Source organism: Sinocyclocheilus grahami, unplaced genomic scaffold, assembly GCF_001515645.1.
Source record: "Sinocyclocheilus grahami isolate Dianchi unplaced genomic scaffold, SAMN03320097.WGS_v1.1 scaffold661.1, whole genome shotgun sequence".
NCBI classification, from domain to species: domain Eukaryota; kingdom Metazoa; phylum Chordata; class Actinopteri; order Cypriniformes; family Cyprinidae; genus Sinocyclocheilus; species Sinocyclocheilus grahami.
Window position 1 is genome coordinate 914,045 of NW_015505840.1, and position 15,389 is coordinate 929,433.

At 34.2% G+C, this 15,389-nt stretch overlaps 1 protein-coding gene across 1 annotated transcript; it reads right to left on the minus strand.

Annotated features, from left to right (window-relative positions):
* Positions 1-909: 909 nt before the first annotated feature.
* On the minus strand, positions 910-13,524 carry prss59 (serine protease 59, putative). The gene is made up of 9 exons (XM_016242505.1): positions 13,286-13,524; positions 11,811-12,032; positions 10,164-10,296; positions 8,694-8,829; positions 5,254-5,368; positions 3,784-3,985; positions 1,663-1,753; positions 1,350-1,549; positions 910-1,279 (listed from the first exon to the last, which is right to left on the minus strand). The coding sequence occupies exons 1-9, from the start codon at positions 13,517-13,519 to the stop codon at positions 1,170-1,172; spliced, it is 1,443 nt and encodes a 480-aa protein (XP_016097991.1). The 5' UTR covers positions 13,520-13,524; the 3' UTR covers positions 910-1,169.
* Between the last annotated feature and the right edge of the window lie 1,865 nt (positions 13,525-15,389).

The window sequence follows — 15,389 nt, forward strand, 5'->3', positions numbered from 1 at the left end:
AAGTAACTGCGATATTCTCTTGTAAATTAAAAAGTAATACGTTACTTTACTAGTTACTTTAAAAAAGTAATCTGATTACGTAACTTGCATTACTTGTAATGCGTTACCCCCAACACTTTATATATATATATATATATATATATATATACACCGTGGTGGAAACTAATTGTGACTTTTTATCTTTCAATTTTCTCGCAATTCTGAGAATAAAGTTAGAATTACAAGATTATAGTCACAGAATAGTGAGATATACATTTTGGAAATGCAAAATATAAAGTCAGAATTGCAAGAAAATAAGTCAGAATAGTTGAATAAAAAGTTGCAATTCCTTTTTTATTTTGTGGCGGGAACAAAACAACAGAATTGTGAGATGTAGACTCAAAATCGCAAGAAAATAAGTCCGAATTGTGAGTTTATATCTCGCAATTCAGAGGTTTTTTTTCAGCAATTCTGAGAAAAGAAGTTAGAATTGCAAGATATAAATTCAGAATCGTGATATAAACTCAGTATTGCAAGATATAAACAATTCTGACTTCTCAGAATTGTGAGATATAAACGCATAGTTGCAAAAAGTCCGAATTGCGAGATGTAAACGTAGAATTGTTAGATAAAAAAAAGTTTTTGTTAAACTTTTTTTTTTTATTCCGTGGTGAAAAAAAAAAGAATTGCGAGATATAAACTCAAAATTGCGAGAGAGAAAAAAAAAAGAATTGCACGTTTATATCCCACAATTCAGAGAAGAAAAAAAATATTAGATTTGCAAGATATAAACTCAGAATTCTGAGAAGAAAAGTCAGAATTGTTAATAAAAAGTTGCATGTCGCTATTACCTTTTTACTTTTTTTAATTTTCCAACAAAAACACAATTCAAACACACACCTAAACACAACATGAAATCAATCATAAAGGTTTTTAACATTACAAAATTTATTTTATTGAGAAACCTCTGCTGCAAAATATACACAAGTGATTTACATCAAGAAAAGAAGACATACTTTCATAAACATATTACATACAAAACTGATTTTGAATTCAAGATTGTTATAAAAACCATCAAAATGGATTTCTAAAGCAAGAAAATTCCTTCTTTGCATTGCCATGGTATCATTAAACATCGTGATTGGCCATTACACACGTCTGTGCTCCTGATTGGCTGCTGCTGCTGTCAGTCACTCGGCCAGCCACTTCTGGAGCATGATGAAGATATGGTCCCGTGCTAAACTCAGCTGAGGAAGGTCTTCCGCTCGGGCCGGGTACATGTTAGCGCAGTGAGCCGTACCTGAGCGAGAGCAGAGCCAGTGAGATTCAACGGAAAACAGATAAATGAAAATAAAGAAGATGGCACGGACCTTTGATAAAGACAGCCAGAAGGTCGCTTGTGATGTCCCGGGTCACTCCAAGGGCATGCCAGGGGTCAATGGAACCATTGGGGAAGACGATGCGAGTGGTTCTGATGTCATATCCTCCGTATTCTTCATTGGTCTGCTGAATAGCATCGTCCAACGAGGTGCTGAGATTATATATGTCAGCGCACTGCTGCAGGTGATAGCTGAAGAAAGAGAGAGCAAGATAGAAGAAAGTTCACCCTAAACCCTTAATGCGACTGCAAACAAACCAACCTCAGGACGACAGACACAAAATGACTCTGAAACACACACTCACTGTAAGGGAAATCCACTGAAGGGCTGGTTCGGTGAATCGGTGCTCTGATAAAAACCAAATTCAGTGCAGGTCTGATACACCCACTGCCGCCCTAAACACACAAACTAAATTCAGCTTCACAATGGAATAATGGCATGTTTGATGAATCAGAAGATGTAGGGTAAATCTTGCGAAGTCTCTCATGTCAGGGTGATATTTCATTAAAAAACTAAATGAATAAAATAAAGTACAAAGCAAAAATAAAATAAATAAATAAAAAAGTAACTAAATAGAATACAAATCAATCAATAACATTAAAAAAAATTCTAAAATACAAAACAAATAAATAAAAGATAGAATAAATTAAATTACAAAATAAAATAAAACGATAACTAAATAAAATAAATATGAATTAATAAATAAAATAAAACCAATTGTCTAAATAAATTCAAATTAAAATAAAATATAAAACAATAACTAAATACAATAAAACTAAAACTCATTAGGCTTCATTTATGCTATATACAATATTTTGGACATCAAAAAAAGAAAACATTCATTTGTACGTTCATAAACATATTACAAATACAACTGATTTTGAATTCAAGACTGTTATAAATAAAAAGTGCCAAATTAAATGTATAAAACATGAAAACCCTTCTTTGCATTCCAATAGTACCAAATCCAAAACAAATAAACAAAATAAATAAATTAATTAGGCGTCATTTTCTTTATGCTAAATCTAATTTCCTAGACATGTTTTCATGAGATTCACCTGTTGAAATCACATTAAAAATACAGGATCTCATTCAGAAAAACAGAGAGGAAAAACACATGAAAACACAGGAAAGGACAAGTGAGAGGCCCAGACTGCACTTCCTGTGATAGAAAGCAGCAAGCTGGAAAACAAGTGAGGAACATCACATACACATGTTAGGTTCTGAAATCAGGAGGCAAAGTCCTCAAAACTGTTTTTTTTTTTTAATCAAAAGTAAATTCATGTCCCAGTCACATTTTCTTGGTTAAATAAACATTACTTACACTATCAGAAAAAGAAAAAAAAAACAAATCAATTTTATATTTTTACATTAACAATGTAATCGATATTCTGTTTATTAAAGCCAAGTATGAATCTCATCAAGTTAGTGTTTTTAAGCATTTTACATTTATTCCAAAAATAATAACTGAAGGCCGTAACAATTTAAACAATACATTTTATTATTTAACTTATGTTCAGCTATTCTTTTTAAAAGCTTAATAGAATTTTTCGGATCATCAGTCATCAAAGCTCTGTAAATATTGATCACAGACACAGAGATTTATTTTATTTTATTAGTTTTTTCTTATCTCTTACTTGGAGATAAGCTGGAGATGACTAGGAAAAACACATATAAACCATTTATTGTCACAATCGTGTATTTATTGTCTTCACGTTTCATCAGACAAAATGTTTCTGCTTTTCATTCAGCTCAGCTACAGAGACAGCCGGAAGCCTTTGTCCATATTAGGGCTTTCCTGGCACATCATAAGTTATTCCTTCTATGAGGCCGTTTTGGACTTTCCCTCAGGCTTCGAGTGTGAATGAAGCATGCACTGCATGAGCACGTTTAGCGCTCCGTAATGTTCACATCGCCTCATTTTGGACACGAATATAATGTCGGGTTATGCTCTTTGCATTTAAATCTAGATTTATTCACATTGGCCAATCACAGCCGAACATAACCAGTCAGATCCAATCATATCGCAATGGAGGCATTGCCTCCTCTCACGTGATTTTCCCCCATTCATTCTCAATTACCCCCCACCAAACTCACCGCATGCTTTAGGGGGTCTGTTAAAACTCAATGGGCTCAGGGGAGGCGAGAGAGTCGTGAGAGACTCCCGCTGTAACTTTACCTGCTGGTGTCGCTGTTGGACAGTGTTTCTTTAGAAAAACGAGTGATTTACTTTTTAATGTTATATTTTGTAATATTGGCGTAGTTTTATTTTTGTACTAAGAATTTTTTTATCCAGTATTTTGAGGAGGCACTGCCTCCCTTGCCTCACTGATGTAAACACACTCATTAGTGTGACATAAACACAACACACACAAATCAACATGCATGCAGTCACACACACACACACACACACACGTGCACGCACCTCCTCCGGCCTCAGGGCCGCTCCAGCTTGTGTTGCTCATGTCCTGGATGTAGCTCTTGTACTGGGTGTTTATGCACGCCTGAGAGAATGTGTTCTGCATCAGTCGAGCCACAGCGGCGTATCGATCGTACGGCTCACCTAACGAAGAGTCCAGCATCACACTGCACAACACCTTTATGGTGATGTTAGTGCCCACAACACCCTGAAAAACACACATTTTCTTAGCTATAAATCAGGATATATATACTGTATATATATTTTTGTTAATATCTTTTTTGTTTACGATGGAATGTTTTTGTGTGCGTGCGTGTGTGTTTCATTGCCTTTTGTTTTGCTGTTGAGGTTTATTTTCTTATTGTTACACTTTAATAAAACCATTTAAAAATTCATTTTCAAAAATTTTATTAAATTAAAGTAATGAAATAAAATTAAATCAAAATATTTTTTATCTCAGAAGATATCCGTGAACAAAAGATGTTGCCCGACTTCTTGAAACAGTTTTGTCAGAATTTTATCCCAAAAAAAACTACACATTCAGAAAAGGCATCTCAGAACAAAAGTCTGGGAGCCTCTCGTAATCAGGACGTGAGCTGTAATCTATCAGAACCAGAACCAAAATTCCAAGAACATTCCGAGATTGGACTCTGATTACAGAGACACACCTCTTAATCCAGATTCCACTTACACACTCAATCACTGCTTGGATCACGCCAGGGAATCTGTGTGTGTGTGTGTGTGTGTGTGTGTGAGCTCCCTGGCTTGTGTTCACAAATCACATCTGCTTTAAAGTAATAGTTCACCTAAAAATGAAATATTGCTGAAAAATTACTCACCCTCAGGCCATCAAAGATGTATCTAAAAACACATCACAATAATCCACACCACTCCAGTGGATTACTTGTGGATTATTGTGATGTTTTTATCAGCTGTTTGGACTCTCATTCTGACGGCACCCATTCACTGCAGAGGATCCATTGGTGAGCAAGTGATGCAATGCTACATTTCTCCAAATCTGTTCTGATTTCAAATTTGCATTTTTGGTGAACTATTCCTTCAAGATTTATTTTCATAGATTGTTCCAACATTCCAAAAATGTCCCACTATAAATGTCTATTGTCTCCAGAAGTGTTTTCCCGTCTTTCTTCCTCTCATTCACTCAGTTCATCTCTCTCTGTAACTCAATCCTGCAGCTCTAAAAGCTCCTGCTCTTCTGAAGCGCAGCGGTTTATTGGTAATCTGACTCAAGAGGTCCTGACAATATACAGCCTCTTATCTGTCTCTCACACACACACACACTTAACAAATTACTGATCTGCTTTTTGACTTGAGCTTTGCTGACTCTTTGACTTTAATTTTGACCCGAGTATCACAGACTTCATGAACTGCAACCATTTCATTCTGATCATGTCATATTCATGCTTGTGGTCAAAACGTGCATCTCTAACACACACACACAATGACCTCACACACCTCAAACGCCCGGTTGTCCTCATTGTATTGCACTACATCCATAAAATTCCCAGCCAAGGACTCCAACAGATACGCGGAATCCATCTTGGACTGGATCTGGAGCTTAGAGCACAACCTGAGAGACAAAGAAATGATTGCATGGCTTATGCTGACTATTCAAACACAAATGCGTCATTTGGATGCCAAATAATTTGCGGAGGAACACACACTCTTGTCCACTTTAAACACTCGACCACAAGACTCCGCCCACACTCTCGATGACATCATCAAATCTGGCATCCCGCACCAGTGAGCAGAACAGGGAACAGTTTGTATATTTGGGAAAGCATTAGGTCATTGTGTGGGTGAATCACAGGAAAACAAGTTCAGCTCACATTTCATCCCAAAAATAAAGAAAATGACACTTATTTTAGGACCGTGAATCGTTTTTGCATTGTGACATTAACATTTCATGACAAATATTGACATTTTTCCCCAAAATTCTCATTATCATAATGTATCCAGATGCAAAATGTAATTTTTTATTGTAGTCAAACAAATTCTACCATGATATCTTAAATAATATAAATATATTTATATTTTGATTATACACTACCCTTCAGTGTAGGTGTAGGGTCAGTAAGGTTTTCTTTTGAAAAAAATGTATACTTTTAATCAGCAAAGACCCATTCAACTGTTCAAAAGTGACAGATTTCTTTCAAATTATATATATATATATATATATATATACACATAGAGAGAGAGAGCACGCACATATATATATATATATATATATATATATATATATATATATATATATATATATATATATATATATATATATATATATATATATATATATATATATATATATATATATATATATATATATATATATATATATATATATATATATATATATATATATATATATATATATATATATATATATATATATACACATAGAGAGAGAGAGCACGCACATATATATATATATATATATATATAAATTTCAAATATTTAAAAAAAATTATTCCAGATTTTTTAAATCACATTAAAGTGATGAAAATTTTAATTTTGGAGGAAAACATGCTTAATTATAATGAAAAACGTCTGAAAAATACATAATAAAATATTGGTCAAAAACTTTAATGCTCCTAAAAGAATTTGCACTATAACATTTCTGATATATATATATATATATATAGAGAGAGAGAGAGATAAATACATATAAATAATTGTTATGTTTCTAATAGCTCTGTTTTGTTTGTTTTTTATCTTAGAACGATGAAAATTTAAATTTTGGGGGGAAACATGCTTAATTATAATTAAAAACATGCCTCCCCCTCCTTGCTCTTAAAACAGAATCTGCACTATAATAATTCAGATTTCATTTATGGAATAGTACGCAGTTCACTTGTACTCCATTACTAACACAGCCAGAGGCATCACAGCAGAAACTCTGCGGGCTGGAAGGAAGAGAAAGATGAAGGATGTTTTAGATTGAGTGTTTTCTTTCTGTGGGTCGTGCTGAGACGATTGACCCTGGTCCATATCTGAGCTACAGAGCACAGACAGCATTCCAGGATCTCAGAATCACTCTCACACACACGCACACACACGCACACACACACACGCGCACACACACACACACACACACACACACACACACACACAGACGCGCACACACACACAGACCTATGATGAAAATTACAGGCCTCTCTCATCTTTTTAAGTGGGAGAACTTGCACAATTGGTGGCTGACTAAATACTTTTTTCCCCCACTGTATATATATATATATATTTAAAATATCAAATATTTAAACATTTTTATTCCAGATTTTTTAAATCACATTAAAGTGATGAAAATATAAATTTTGGGGGAAAACATGCTTAATTATAATGAAAAACGTCTGAAAAAAAAAATAAAATGAATAAAATATTGGTCAAAAACTTTAATGCTCCTAAAAGAATTTGCACTATAACATTTCTGATATATATATAGAGAGAGAGAGAGAGAGAGATAAATATAAATAATTGTTATGTTTCTAACAGCTCTGTTTTGTTTGTTTTTTTTATCTTAGAACGATGAAAATTAAAATTTTGGGGGGAAACATGCTTAATTATAATTAAAAACATGCCTCCCCCTCCTTGCTCTTAAAACAGAATCTGCACTATAAAAATTTAGATTTCATTTATGGAATAGTACGCAGTTCACTTGTACTCCATTACTAACACAGCCAGAGGCATCACAGCAGAAACTCTGCAGGCCGGAAGGAAGAGAAAGATGAAGGATGTTTTAGATTGAGTGTTTTCTTTCTGTGGGTCGTGCTGAGACGATTGACCCTGGTCCATATCTGAGCTACAGAGCACAGACAGCATTCCAGGATCTCAGAATCACTCTCACACACACGCACACACACGCACACACACACAGACGCGCACACACACACACACACACACACACACACGCGCACACACAGACACACACACACACACACAGACGCGCACACACACACCCCAAGTCGAACGGAACTAAGAAGGACACTGAAACCAGGATAGTCACAGTCCAGCGGCTACAACTGCAACAGAAAGGCCTTTTCAGTCCTTCTAAAACACATGTATTATACATTGTCTCATGTTCCTATGCCATTACAAACCTATACAATCCCCAGCTCAAGTACTTTAAATAAACGCATCCTTGCAAAAGTTATTTTAACTCAACATTAATTTAAAAATTCACTCTATTTATTGCCCTTATAAACTAAAAATTACATTAAAATCTAACTTTGTGAATAATGTGAATAAAGAATAACTTACTCCTCCTCAAAAATGACTACTTTTCTCCTTCTGATGTAATCAAGGACATGTTGGGGAAAATAAATATTACACAATAATATCATAGAGCATTTCCCATCAAATCCGGATGGTTCAAGTCAAGCCCTGTCAAACAGCTGAATATTCTGTTTCACTTAGAAATATGTCACTTTATTAAGTGACATAAATCTAAAAACAAATGCAATTAAGTTCGCACACTATTCACTTCTGTTCAAAAGTTTGGGGTCTGTCAGATTTGTTTTATGTTTTTGAAAGAAGGCTCTTGTGCTCACTACATTTTTTGATCAAAATAGGGTAAAATAGTAACAGTGTGAATATTATTACAATTTAAAATAACTGTTTTCTAATGGAATATATTATAAAATATAATTGATTTCTTTGATCAAAGCTGAATTTTAATTACTCCAGTCTTTAGTGTCTTCAGTGATTTGCTGCTTAAGAAACATTTCTGATTATTATCAATGTTAAAAACAGTTTTTCTGCTTCATATTTTTGTGGAAAACCGTGATGCATTTTGTTTTTCTGGATTCTTTGATGAATAGAAAGTTCAGAAGAACAGCATTTATTTGAAATAGAAATCTTTTGTAACATTAGAAATGTTTTACTGTTTGTGCATGAGTTACCTGAAGTCTTTTGTGATGTTGTCATAAGTTTTCGGGTCATTAAGTCGCTCTACCAGCGTGTCCGATGCTTTCTTCACCACTAGAGGGCACTCTGGGTTTTCCGCCGCCAGCGATCGCCACACAACCTCTAAATATTCTGCAACCACAGAAGAAAATTACATTATACAACAAAATTACACTTCTGCATTTAGCAGCCACTTTTATCCAAAGCAACTTACAAAAGAGAAACAAAAACACTCATCAGAGAGCATGATTATGTTGTTTCATCTGGACTCATTTATTGTTCTGAAAAAAAGGAGAGAAGGAGCAGATAACAGGATTGAGATCTCATTTATATCTAGTTCACTTGATCCTAAATGCATTAAATGTCCTCACCCTCAGGCCATCCAAGATGAGGATGAGTTTGTTTCTTCATCAGATTTGGAGAAATGTAGCATTGCATCACTTGCTCACCAACGGATCCTCTGCAGTGAATGGGTGCCGTCAGAATGAGAGTCCAAACAGCTGATAAAAACATCACAATAATCCACACCACTCCAGTCCATCAGTTAATTCTGGAGATGCCAAAAGCTGTATGTTTATAAGAAATAATTCCATCAAGATGTTTTTAACTTTAAACAGTCACTTTGGGCCTAAATACAAGTCCATAAGCCATAATAACACTTTATCCTGTGATAAAGTCCATCTTCTGTTGTCTCTCACATTAAAATCGACCCACATATTTGTTTAGAGCTGTTTTGGCTTGTAAACGGCGCTTGATCTGTGCAGATTTCTCTCCTGATTTAGACGAGACCACTTTGTCACTGTAGAAAGCGTTATTATGGATTACGGACTCGTATTTTAGCCAGAAACAACGGTCTAAACAATGGATTTGTTTATTACAAACAAGCATATTTTCTCTTCACAAGATGTTAACTGATGGACTGGAGTGGTGTGGATTATTGTGATGTTTTTATCAGCTGTTTGGACTCTCGTTCTGACGGCACCCATTCACTGCAGAGCATCCATTGGTGAGCAAGTGATGCAATGCTACATTTCTCCAAATCTGATGAAGAAACAAACTCATCTACATCTTGGATGGCCTGTAGGTGAGGACATTTTCAGCAAATTTTCACTTCTGGGTGAAATATTCCTTTAAGGAATCATTCATGGCACATGTTTTAGGCTGAAGTTTAGTGTTTTTAGACATGGTCTAAAAGTAATTTTGCAAACCAAACGCCTTATTATCTGGCTGGATGAGAGCAGAAACAGCGGTCAACATAATCATGCATGTCTCACAGAAATGACCAGCGCAAACCGAGAAGATCCAGCATCGTTTCAGGCAACAGACTGGACAAACAATGCGATGAGATGAGAGGACACAATGTGAGACGCTATTGTTCTAGCGCTGCAATGATCTAAGAGCGGTTCACAATGAAATGCTGTGAAAGTGGTCAGTGCGACATCACTATCCTGAGGAGCGATGCTCACTGCAGGACAGACCACAGTCACAGAGTTTGACATCTGCATCGACAGACATGGAGTCATTCACGTCATCTAACCACACAGACGGAGAGCTCTGGGATTCTTCTAACAGGCAAAACACATGCATCTCGTGTCTCCACTGCAGAGACAGTTGCTCATCGCCATAATTAACCCTTGGTTTATTTTTCATTTTAATGTCTGTATGGGGGCGTTGTTTTAAATATGACCCAACAGACATAATAAACACCCTCGGCAGACCTCAGTCATGACGACTGGTGATTCGTGTGTGTGTGTGTGTGTGTGTGTGTGTGTAGCTGTAGGTCAGGGAGAGGTCCTGCTTTAAAGTGGTTCGGATGTTATGGTGACATCCAGCTGTTCAGAAACATGGAGGAAAGAGACGGGGGGTTGAGGAACAGAGGGAAAGAGCAAACAAGACAAGAAAAGCAGACTGGAAACAAGAAATAAGGTGCGACAGAGACAAGTATAAACTACATTTATACTACTTTATATTTTTGTAATATTTACACTACCATTCAAAAGTCTTGGGTCAGTAAGATTTTTTAAATAAATGAATACTTTTATTTATCAAAGGCACAATAAACTGATCAAAATTGACGGTAAAGACATTTATGTTACAAAAGACTTCAAATGAATTCTGTTCTTTTGACTTATTCTAATATGTTTCTTTGTTGTTGCAACAACCACAACTCTTTGTAGGAAGATTGCACTTTTTGTATAATGCTGATGTTTTTATATTGGTACCTTAAAGTAAATTTGATTTTAAACATTCCTTTTGTGTTCATTGTGTACTGCTCAAGCAGTAAGTTGTAACTAGGTTTAGATTATTATTTTTTAAATTGATTAAATTGATAAAACGTGACAGTAAAGACATTTATATAAAATGTTATAAAAGATTCCTAACTCAAATAAATGCTGCTCTTTTGAACTTTCTGTTCATCTGTGAATCCTGAAAAATAAAATGCATCACGGTTTCCACAAACATATTAAGCTGCACAACTGTTTTCAACATTGATAATAATCAGAAATGTTTCTCGAGCAGCAAATCAGCATATTAGAATGATTTCTGAAGATCATGTGACACTGAAGACTGGAGTAATGATGCTGAAAATACAGCTGCGCATCACAGAAATAAAATACATTTTATTATAATATATTCACATTGAAAACAGTTATTTGAAATTGTAATAATATTTCACAATATTACTGTTTTTTTTTATCAAATAATGCAGCCTAAAGTGAGCAGAAGAAGCTTCTTTCAGAAACATTAAAAGAATCTTATTGAACAGTAGTGTAAATAATTTAATATTTCTGCCATTTTATAAATAAAGGCAGCATGTTACAGTGATTTTTCATGGTTAAAAGCCTAAAACAGTAGAAAAGTCAAGATAACAAAACTGACATTTTAATTGCAGAATTCGATGTATTTCTGAGCAAAAACAGAACATTCAACAAGTACCTAAATTGTAAAGAGGGAATTTAGAAGTTATCTCAATTTTATCCAACAATTGATTGAATGCTGAAAAGCATCTTTAGATGACGGATGGTTGGAAAGTGTGTAAAGAACAGCTGTGTAGTTACTGGCTTGTAGCACCATCTAGTGTTCATAAACCTGAATGGCCTTGTTAAGCTCACTCTTTCTTTCTTTCTTTCTTTCTTTCTTTCTTTCGGAGGGTCCCTCGGGTGACTCTTCCCGTAGAATCGGTGCTCCAGTAACAAGCACAAGGCGCCCAGTTTCTGTGCGTAAAGCAGCCAGGTTCCGTACTGCATCCAGGCGGGGTTTGCCGGACCTTCACCCCCGATCATCAGGAAGACCGGACCACCGGGTCTATAGAAGGTGTCATTCACGAAATATCTCTGAAGAAGAAACCGGTTGTTGAACCTTTAGTGTCATAAAAATGTGAAAAAAATATATACAGTGGGTACGGAAAGTATTCAGACCCCTTTAAATTTTTCACTCTTTGTTATATTGCAGCCATTTGCTAAAATCATTTAAGTTAATTTTTTTTCCTCATTAATGTACACACAGCACCCCATATTGACAGAAAAACACAAAATTGTTGACATTTTTGCAGATTTATTAAAAAAGAAAAACTGAAATATCACATGGTCCTAAGTATTCAGACCCTTTGCTCAGTATTTAGTAGAAGCACCCTTTTGATCTAATACAGCCATGAGTCTTTTTGGGAAAGATGCAACAAGTTTTTCACACCTGGACTTGGGGATCCTCTGCCATTCCTCCTTGCAGAGCCTCTCCAGTTCTGGCAGGTTGGATGGTAAACGTTGGTGGACAGCAATTTTTAGGTCTCTCCAGAGATGCTCAATTGGGTTTAAGTCAGAGCTCTGGATGGGCCATTCAAGAACAGTCACAGACTTGTTGTGAAGCCACTCCTTCATTATTTTAGCTGTGTGCTTAAGGTCATTGTCTTGTTGGAAGGTAAACCTTCGGCCCAGTCTGAGGTCCTGAGCACTCTGGAGAAGGTTTTCGTCCAGGATATCCCTGTACTTGTTTTTTTTATTTTAATTTTAGTTAATTTTAGTTACGCTTTAGTAATTTTGTAGTGTGCTTTTGTCATTTTTTTTGACTTATTTTAAATATGTCAATACATCTATACAGTATTCATTCATTTGTTTCAGTTGTTGTTATTTGAGTACATCAAGATAAATGAAATACAGTTGAGAAACGTTGGCAGCTGAAATAAAATAAAAAAATACGTGTTTTTACATTTTATTTTATTCAGTTCACGTTTATCTCATTTCAACAGGTTTTAGTTAGAGATAGAGATTTTAGAAATACATTTTATTTCAAACAAAATCACTGAATCACATGTACAAACAGATGATATTGCTATAACATCACTGTAATTTAAAAGACTCCATATCATTCATTAGTAAATACTTGTATTATAAATACTAAAATATTGTAAATAAAAATATTATAGTAAATTACTATAAATGTTACAATTATTGTAAAATATTATAAATACTTATATTCAACACCATGTCTGTTCTCCTTTCTATTTCTCCTTTGTGAAGTAAATTGCAAGTCTGGCTTGTCCAACAATAAAATAAAAAAATTTAAAAAAAAATTTTAAAGTGCAGTGAAGTACCTGTTTCCAGACTCGAGCCTCGGCCCCGTTGAAGTGATCGAGTCTCTGGATGAACCACTGCGCCTCCTCCTCCGCTGCTGCTGTTGCAGACTCCAGCTGAGCTGCATATCTGTGCGAGCGAGCAGCACACGGCGCGCATAAAACACACGCCAAAACTACTGCAAGTACTGCAGAGGCTTTCTGAAACCTATTACATCCCAAAGCCATTTTGAAGCGCAACTGATTCTCTGTCATGTGATCATGTGTTTATAATCATGTGATAGCGCATCTCTTCCCTACTACGGTAAAGGCAGAGCTTATGAATATTAAGTAGGCCGCGCTCAGGTTCCAATAGCGAAGTCCTTGGTCATGAATATTAATTTTTAAAGGCGGACGATAAGTTCTTGCCTTTCAAAGGCGAAGGCTTGAAATATTAATATTTGGAGAAACCTTCGTCATAGTACCCCAATACCAATCCCTATATTTCAAAATAAAAGCAACTCGATTGCCTATTAAATTAAATTAAATTAAATTAAATTAAATTAAATTAAATTAAATTAAATTAAATTAAATTAAATTAAATTAAATTAAATTAAATTAAATTAAATTAAATTAAATTAAATTAAATTAAATTAAATTAAATTAAATTAAATTAAATTAAATTAAATTAAATTAAATTAAATTAAATTAAATTAAATTAAATTAAATTAAATTAAATTAAATTAAATTAAATTAAAATAAATTAAATTAAATTAAATTAAATTAAATAAGTGTCGATATAAAGAAAAAATACGCTAAATACTGCTGACAAATTAACAGTCTGTAGCTGTCAAACTACCGTAAATACTGTAATATTGTGTTTCTTCAAGTCAATATTATATTTAATTGTCTTTCCAATGAGACAACGGTGCTAGAGAAGCTGAAGCTCGAGATGTGAAGAAAAAACAAAAAACAAAGTTGGTATTTTACAATTATTCTATTATAATTTGTAATAGGCCTAATATTTTATTCTAAAATATTTAAATTATTCGTTTTGTCAAATGATGTATGTGTTAAAATATTAGGTCTTTCCAAAAAATATAGTACACATTGTACACACATTATCATGAAGCATCAGAGACACAATTGTTTCTTCTTGTGTTTGAGATGCTGATATGTTTGATACACTATTATCTTAAGCTAACATGTCCCTTATTCATTTCAATTTCAGTCTTTTTAATCTTGATGTTTAATGTTTATTCTCAGAACAAAATCACATAAACTGTAGTTTTGCATGTCCCAAATTATGGTAATAGTGTTGCAAAAAAAATACAAACATCGTATAATATAAACAAAGACCAAATTTTTTTTTTGTTTTTTTTTTGCTCAATTGTGATATATTTATCCGTATATAGGTTTCTAAAAATATACTTCTGTATATTTTTTTACTGCATTATTTTTGGATTGTTTGTGAGTATATTGGATTTTTAACTTTACCATTCTTGGGTTGTATGTGAAATTTGTATTTATTTTTTGGGATTGTTTGAGAACTCATTGAACTCTCAAGAGACATCTAGTGGTTAGATCCTATCCTATTATCTTACTCCCTGAGAAAGGCCTGCTTGGGCTGATACACTTTGGTGTATTTTTCATTTATAGCCCTGTCTTAGAATAAAGGCTTTTTACTTTGCTTACTATGTGAGTGCCTGGATGTGTTGTGTGTGTGTGTGTGTGTGTGTGTGTTCAGTGGGGACATAATTACAGATTATAATGACTTATACTGTCTTGTAACGAATCAGCTCATGGGAAATATGAATAATTAATATTAATCATTATAAATAATTAATTATGAATATTTTAGATCCGCTGTAGATATTTAGCTGACCTCTCAGGGTCAACTGTCTTGTCAATTCTAAGAACGTTAATTTCCTGGTTAAGGGAAATAACTTCCTTACTGTACAATTCTACAAAAGCTTGTAGCATAAATCTGCATGATTAAGTGACTCCAGTTATAAGCAAACAATGAACCACGTCAAGTGTGATACAAGTAAGGTTTTATTAACTACATAAACACTTAAACTAGTCTAACATACTACATAAACACATAAACTGGTCTAACATACACATACACACACACACACACACA

Excerpts from the sequence above, each read along its gene's own strand:
- prss59 (XM_016242505.1), bottom strand. The coding sequence starts at position 13,519 with ATGACAGAGAATCAGTTGCGCTTCAAAATGGCTTTGGGATGTAATAGG. Across the intron at positions 3,986-5,253 it reads AGGACAACCGGGCGTTTGAG|GGTGTTGTGGGCACTAACAT; the intron begins GTGTGTGAGGTC and ends TGTGTTTTTCAG. Across the intron at positions 1,280-1,349 it reads TCTGGCTGTCTTTATCAAAG|GTACGGCTCACTGCGCTAAC; the intron begins GTCCGTGCCATC and ends GCTCTCGCTCAG.